The following is a 7,422-nucleotide window of genomic DNA, read 5'->3' as shown; positions in this document are numbered from 1 at the left end:
CAGGGTTTTGCTATGTGGCTCTGACTCTTCTGGAATTCCCTCTGTAGAATTTGCTGACCTCAATCTCACAATGACTCCCAGTTACTGGGATTAAAGGCACGCAACACTGCATCTTGCTGTGTAATTTTTTATATGCATTTATTTTATGCATCCCTGAAGCCAAGCCCACTGTGAGGTAGCCACATCTCCTAGGCAGGTGGTCCACTTCTATATAAAAATGCTAACAATGACCCTATAGGTGAGCCAGAAAGTAAGTCAGCAAACAGCATTTCTTCAGGTTCCTGCCTTCGCGTTCTTGCTTTTGGTAGCTTCTGACCTGGCAGTATATGCCAAATAAAACATGTTCTTCCCCAAGAGCTTTCGGTATTTTTATCATAACAACCGAAAGGAAATTAAAATGATCTGGAAGCAGAGCTTGTAAATGTTGGACTTGGGTAGTTAGCTGAGGAAATTTCCTAGCAAGGTGATGAAACTTATACAAAAAGTGTCTGTGTGTGTGTATGTGTGTGTGTGTGAGAGAGAGAGAGAGAGAGAGAGAGAGAGAGAGAGAGAGAGAGAGAGAGAGAGAGAGAGAGAAAGGGAGAGAGAGAGAGAGAGAGAGAGAGAAAGGGAGAGAGAGAGAAAGGGAGAGAGAGAGAGAGAGAGAGAGAGAGAGAGAGAGAGAGAGAGAGAGAGAGAGAGAGAGAGAGAGAGAGACTTGAGCCAATAACAAAGAGGAATCAGGACTTGATAACTTAGGAAATTCCTTATAATACTAAGAAATTAGAAATGATATAATTGGTTAGTTAAATGGGTTTTGAGTCAGAATTCTCTTTGCTTTCTTGCTGCCATGCAATGAACATCTCTGCACAGACATGTGTTCCCAGCCATGATGTTCTGCCTCAATACAGACCTAGAGACAATAGTGTTAAGCCATGAGCCACAATAAATGCTTTCTCCTTCCAGTTGTTTGTCTCAGGGATTTTCTCATTTCATCTGGGCTCTGACTAAAGTACTACGCTTTTACCTATTAAGTGGCAACATAATAATTTTTAGTTCATGAAATTTTTGTAAAATAGAAAGTGCTGGTGTTGTAGCTCAGTACTTGAGAGATTGCCTAACACGCACAAAATGTTGTTTCATTTAGCACTGAAAATATAGATTAAGTAAGTGAAAATTTATTTAAAATAACATTTAGAATATTACTTTAATTTATAAATCTTACTTGTATCATCAAAATTTATAATATGTTTATTATTAAAAACTTCAAAGAGCTCGTACTTAGGATACACATCTGTTTTGGAAATGCAAAATACTGTATCAGTGGAATGGAACTGAATTATCAGGGAAAATACACCTGATGCTTACTATAACAGTATACATTGTAGTAAATGTTTGGCTGTGCATGTTTTTGACTACTTTTTATTATCCTTAGAATTTTTTAATAGACAGTTCTTACTGTAAACTGTTTTTGTGAATGTCTTAGTAAATACAAATATGGTATTTTAATCCTACCTTAAAGAAATATTTTAGCTCTTATTTTTATTCCTATACATTATTTGACTTTTAAATGAAACTTCTGGGTTCATGCAGAGCAGTCATAAAATTAAATAGATATCCACAGTTTTAAATGCTCAAGTGTAAAATTTTTATGTACATTACATGTTTAAATGTTTTTATTACCACTTTTGGATGAGTTTATTAGATATTTAAAATAAAATTTAAAAGTCATGTTCTAAGCATATGCTATAAGTTTATATAAATATTGAATGTTATTTTACTCATAATAAATGTGAAATCTCACAGGAAAAATTAAAATATATTTTCTTCACGTAATCTTAATGCAGCAATATTTGTAATACCCGAGTCCCATTACAAAAGAAGTATTAGTCTGAAGGGTATATTAAAATGCAGTCATAATTTGCAGAAAGCACAGTCAATTCTAAAAGTGATCCACAGTCTCCCTTGGGGATAAAATGTGGCACAATTAACAGTAGTCCTTTACTATGTCCCTGGGATCATTTCCCCAAGGTTAGTTACACTTCTAAATATTATTACTAAAACATATTCACCATTTAGTGTTAAAACAAAGCAGATAGTCTATCTAAGCCTTTTGCTTCATCAAAGACTGGGCTATTGAAAATTTCAAGTTCTGTTATCATTCCTCTTTGAAAACTTGGTTGGACTTCTAATTAAAGAAGAAATGTCAGCCATAAGTTGGTAAGATATATCCTGAGATTTATTTGTAATGTCTTTTGCCCCCAACTTCAATTTTTAAACATGCTATTTTATATTTTCACCCACACATTGTGAAGACATTCTAAGAAAAACAATGGATCTGTTAAATTACAGAAAATGGAATAACTTTGTCCTGCATTAAAATAAAGCAAATGATGATGGAACTCTTGTATTACCTGGAAAGTCATGGAAAGCTGAAAACCAACGCATGGATGAAGCAATAATGATGCATATAAGAAGCACATGGCCTTTAATCATACAAACCTGTGCAGTCAGACAAGATATGGGTTCATAGGCACATAAACTTGTTAGTAGTGCTACAGTGTTTTAGGGAAATTCTAAGACCCTCAGCCTCATATTGCAGGTACTCAAAGTTTGCATAGGTACTCATCACATTACAACAATGAGTCAAATTATTTTATGAAAAAAGATAGTTTTTCAAAGTCAACTAGAATGAGAAATAAAAATTTATTTCTTGTGTTAAAAGGTCAATTAATTGTTTAGTGTGTCACAAATAAATGCTTCACCTCACTAATATACAACTAATTAAATTAGAACCCAATGATCTACTGAGAGAAAGTGTATTTTGTGAATTTTTATTGCTTCTTTATTGTTACTTATTCTACTTAAGATGGTATCTATATTGATAGATTTTGATATGCCATATCTTGACCTTTTTATTAGAAATTGTCTAAAATATGACTTGTGAAAATCATACCAGAATCACTGAATTTGTTCTTCTGGGATTTACAAACAACCCTGACATGCAGGTTTCCCTCTTTGTTTTATTTCTGGCCATCTATTCAGTTACCTTGCTGGGAAATTTTCTCATTATCGCAGTTACCAGTGTGGACCATGCTCTTCAAACACCCATGTATTTCTTTCTGCGAAACCTATCATTGCTTGAAGTTTGTTTCACTCTGGTCACGGTGCCAAAGATGCTGGTAGACCTAGTGTCAACAAGGAAAGTCATCTCTTTCGTTGGCTGTGGCACCCAGATGTACTTTTTCTTTTTCTTTGGCAGCTCTGAATGTTTTCTCCTCTCTATGATGGCATATGACCGCTTTGTAGCCATCTGTAACCCTCTCCGCTATTCTGTCATAATGAATAGGTCCCTGTGCTTGTGTATGGCCATAGGTTCTTGGATGTCTGGTGTTCCTGTGTCCATGCTACAGACAGCTTGGATGATGGCTCTTCCTTTCTGTGGGCCCAATTCAGTAGACCATTTTTTTTGTGATGGTCCTCCTGTTTTAAAATTAGTTAGTGAAGATACAACTACATACGAAATGCAAGCACTTGCATCCACTCTTCTCTTTATCATGTTTCCGTTTTCTCTCATTTTGGTCTCTTATACCCGCATTATTGGGACCATTTTGAAGATGCCATCCGCTACTGGTCGACAGAAGGCATTTTCTACTTGTTCGTCACACCTTATTGTGGTGTCCCTCTTCTATGGGACAGCCAGTTTGACTTATCTAAGGCCCAAATCTAACCAGTCTCCTGAGAGCAAGAAACTTGTGTCTTTGTCTTACACGGTCATTACACCTATGTTAAACCCCATCATTTACAGCCTAAGGAACAACGAAGTGAAAGGAGCAGTCAAGAGAACTATCAATCGAAAGGTCATGAAAAAGTTGGATGCCTTATAAGATCCTCCATGCAGAGAATTTCTAAGCACAGTGGAGGGCAGTATCCACCCACATTTCAGGGAAAGGGGTAGATGGTTTTTCTTTTTTTAGCAGAATCACTTCAATATTGAGCTCCTCCCAGGCCATGAATCAGAGTCCTCACAAGAAAGAAATGAAACTCTCAAGTTGAAGTGGTTGAGAAAGAGATTATAAGCAGGCCATTTAAAGACTGTGGGAAAGTTTATGTGATTGTCACTCAGGTTATGTGATGTAAACTGGGCAAACTTGGGCCTGAAGTGGTAAGTGCTTTTATTCACTGCGCATATGCTGATGTTTCTCAGGACGTGATGTATAAAAAAGACACAGGAGCTCTGTTCCTGGTCTTACCCTGTTTTTGTCTTTTTAAATGTATGATTGGCTTCTGTTCTTCTCCACACCAAAGCTGAAGCAGAGAGTGAAACCGTCTGACTCAGCATATGAAGACCAGACTTTAGGGAATCGAGCCAGGTGGGAAAGGGTAGGACATATGATGCAGAGTAAATGTAAATACACACCACAAACCACTATGTGATCTATGGCTAATGAGATAGAAGAATGCAATGTGGTTTAAGTTATTTTTATTAATATAGATTTCCCAAAAAAGTAAAATTTACAGATACAAGGGACACACGATGCAAATTCTTAATGTGAGTTCCATACCAAAATGAATCTTTCAAAATAAATTATCTCAAATTGAAATTTGTTCATATAATCATGGACATTTTGTTCAGAGGCTAAATTAGGCAGTAGCTATTAACTAATCATCTGTTTCACAGTTACAATAAAAATATTTGTATTATACCATGGCAGAAAATGAAGAAAGGAAACCTGCTAAAAGACATGCTGGTGTAAGTGGTACAAATGTCATGGGGCTAATCAACCATTTTTGATCAGCTTTAAAGCTTACTCCATGAAATGGACCACATAACAGCCAGTGCTAAGGTGGCTAATAACCTGAGAATAGATAGGTCACAGGCCTAAGGAAAAATCTGCCGCTATTATTTTGGTAAGTATACATAATAACAAAATGATTCCTAAGAACACATTGCTATGCCCATAGATCAGTACCTTGCTCATAAGAGGAGCTGCTTCTTGCAGCAAAGGGGAATTAACACATAGACCCACAACTCGACAATGGCAATGTGAGAGACTTTGGAGCATTCAGTCCTGAATAGGATGTCTGCATCAAACTCATTCTTCTCTCAAGGCTCAAAGATCCATGCAAAGAGGAAGTGGAAAGATTGTAAGAGCCAAAGAGGATGGATGACTCCCAGAAAGCAATGTTTTCCAGACTCATCACTGATGCACATATGAACTCACACACATAGCAGCACACGCAAGACCTGAACAGGTGCAAACCAGGTGGCATCTCAAGACCGAGAGGTGGAAGTAGATTTGTGGTCCCACAATTACCTAGGACTCTGCAACTGATACGTGCAAGCAAAGGGAAAATCAGTTTTCTGTATTGGAGTATCATTGAGTATATCAATCACACTCCTGGACAGACTCAATGCTTAGGAATAGGTGGCCAACACAAAAGGAACTCCATGTTTTGGGGTTTTATTTTGTTTTATTAGGAGCTTTTTGTTGAGTTTTGGTCTAATTGGTTTTGTTTCTTCAAATTTCATTTTTGTGTTCTTTTTCTTTTTGAAAAGGAGAGAAAGATAAAGAACATAAAGTTGAATGGGGGGGGGGGGAGAACCTGGGAGGAGACTGGGTAGAGAAAAGCCCTATCAAATTATATTGTAAGAAAAATACTAAAATTAAGTTAAAATAGTAGCAATATCATAAATGTAATTTACTGTGATTATACTGCTGAGGCAAGTCAAGTGATAAATTCTATTGAATCTTTGTTTTTCCTAAGAGACAATTAGTACCAAACAGTATAAATAGCTTACTGAGAAATGACCACTTCTCAATTTAATTTTATTCTACTTAAATTTTAAATACATTATATTAATGTTATAATTTTCCTCATTTACATTTTTATTATGATAAAGCTACCACCTAATTAAATTAACTTAATTTGAAAATAACATATCTTCATTAAAGTTTATAAATTTCCACTGTGTATACATATCACACCCCTTCATTATCCGTTCACTCATTGATGATATTTTCGCACACAAAAATATGGTTGAATTTGGAAAATATTATATTAAGTGAGATAACTCAGACTCAGAAAGAGGGATACCATGTGTCTTTGCTCATATGTGGGTCCTAGATTAAAGATTTTATACACATGTATTTACCTGAAGATGAGTGTGGTTATAGACCATGAAACTAGAAATGGGACCTGGAGAGAGAAGAAAATTTTAGGGATAGGAGATTGTCGAATGTATGTGATATAGTATGGATCTTGGTCTATTGATACAAACTTAAGGTCAGTTTTGTTATATGTATATTTCTGCTCTTGATTAAGGGATTGTGCTTGTTTAAAATGTGATGTATAATAAATATAGGTTAATAGATAGTCATCTATAATACTCAAGTTTGTATTAATATTAGTTAGGTTGTACAGAAATATATTTCAAATGGATAGTTATTCTTCAGATTTTTCAAATACTTACAGAACATAGCATTTGAAATGTTTTAAGAACTTAGGACTTTTCATGACAATGAGACATCTGCTCCTGGCAGCACCAATCTACTTCAAGAGAATGATGGACATCAAAGATATTCCTTATAGAGTTTGCTAGCCATTTGGGCAAGAAATTGCTCTTACCTGGTCTGTTTGATGTTATACTGTATGAACTGGACATGCAGAATCCACAGAAAAAGGACTGCTGAAGTTGCCTAAAGAAGGTAGGACTGACCTACAGTTTTCCTCCTTCATGGCAGAGTCTGCCAGACATTTTGACTGACAACTGCCAATACAGGTGGAGATGTCTTTGAAATTTCCTGCGTCCTGGAAAAGTCTGCTGGATATAGGAGGCTTTATACGCGCATGCACACACACACACACACACACACACACGCACGCAGATGTAGACACACACACATACACACACAGAAACATAGGTCTACAGGCTGAAGATGGATGCCCCAATGTTACAGAAGAACTTTGGGTGACTGTCCAGGTAGTGAGATGTCTCTGTCAATTCTAGATTTTGGGAAGTTGTTTACAATGCACTCCCTGTTAGCTTAGGTAATATTATATCCTTCTGGAGTCTCTGATGGTGTTGAAGGATAGATAGTTATAGTTTTTCTTAGTTATGATAAAAGATAAAGTAGATATAAATATTGTAACTATAATTCTTGCTTGATAACTGTTTTGTTGTATGTAATCTTGTTATATTAAAGTTAAAACCTTCCTTTTTCTTTAGTCAGAAAAGAGGAGGAAATTGTGATTTCCCTGTCTATGCTGTGAATATCATTGGTTAATAAAGGTGCTGTTTTGGGCCTATTACAACGCAGAATAGGGCAAGGTTGGAATTCAAAGCAGATAGAGGAAGAGAAAGAATGCAGGAGACAGATACATTGGAAACTTGCCTGTAAAAAACGAGCCTCTTGCTAAAATATAAAATAATGGAAATGG

The 7,422-nt window shown here is 36.0% G+C and overlaps 1 protein-coding gene across 1 annotated transcript; it reads left to right on the top strand.

The window, feature by feature from the left end:
- The first annotated feature begins 2,915 nt into the window (after positions 1 to 2,915).
- Or10a7 (olfactory receptor family 10 subfamily A member 7) lies at positions 2,916 to 3,866 on the top strand. Its single transcript, XM_075954885.1, has one exon. The coding sequence runs from the start codon at positions 2,916 to 2,918 to the stop codon at positions 3,864 to 3,866; it is 951 nt and encodes a 316-aa protein (XP_075811000.1).
- The last annotated feature ends 3,556 nt before the right edge of the window (positions 3,867 to 7,422 follow it).

The sequence above is a fragment of the Microtus pennsylvanicus genome, chromosome 20, assembly GCF_037038515.1.
Source record: "Microtus pennsylvanicus isolate mMicPen1 chromosome 20, mMicPen1.hap1, whole genome shotgun sequence".
NCBI lineage: Eukaryota > Metazoa > Chordata > Mammalia > Rodentia > Cricetidae > Microtus > Microtus pennsylvanicus.
The sequence above is the reverse complement of the archived record's forward strand: the minus strand, read 5'-3'. Positions and strand labels throughout refer to the sequence as shown.

Excerpts from the sequence above, each read along its gene's own strand:
- Or10a7 (XM_075954885.1), top strand. The coding sequence starts at position 2,916 with ATGACTTGTGAAAATCATACCAGAATCACTGAATTTGTTCTTCTGGGA.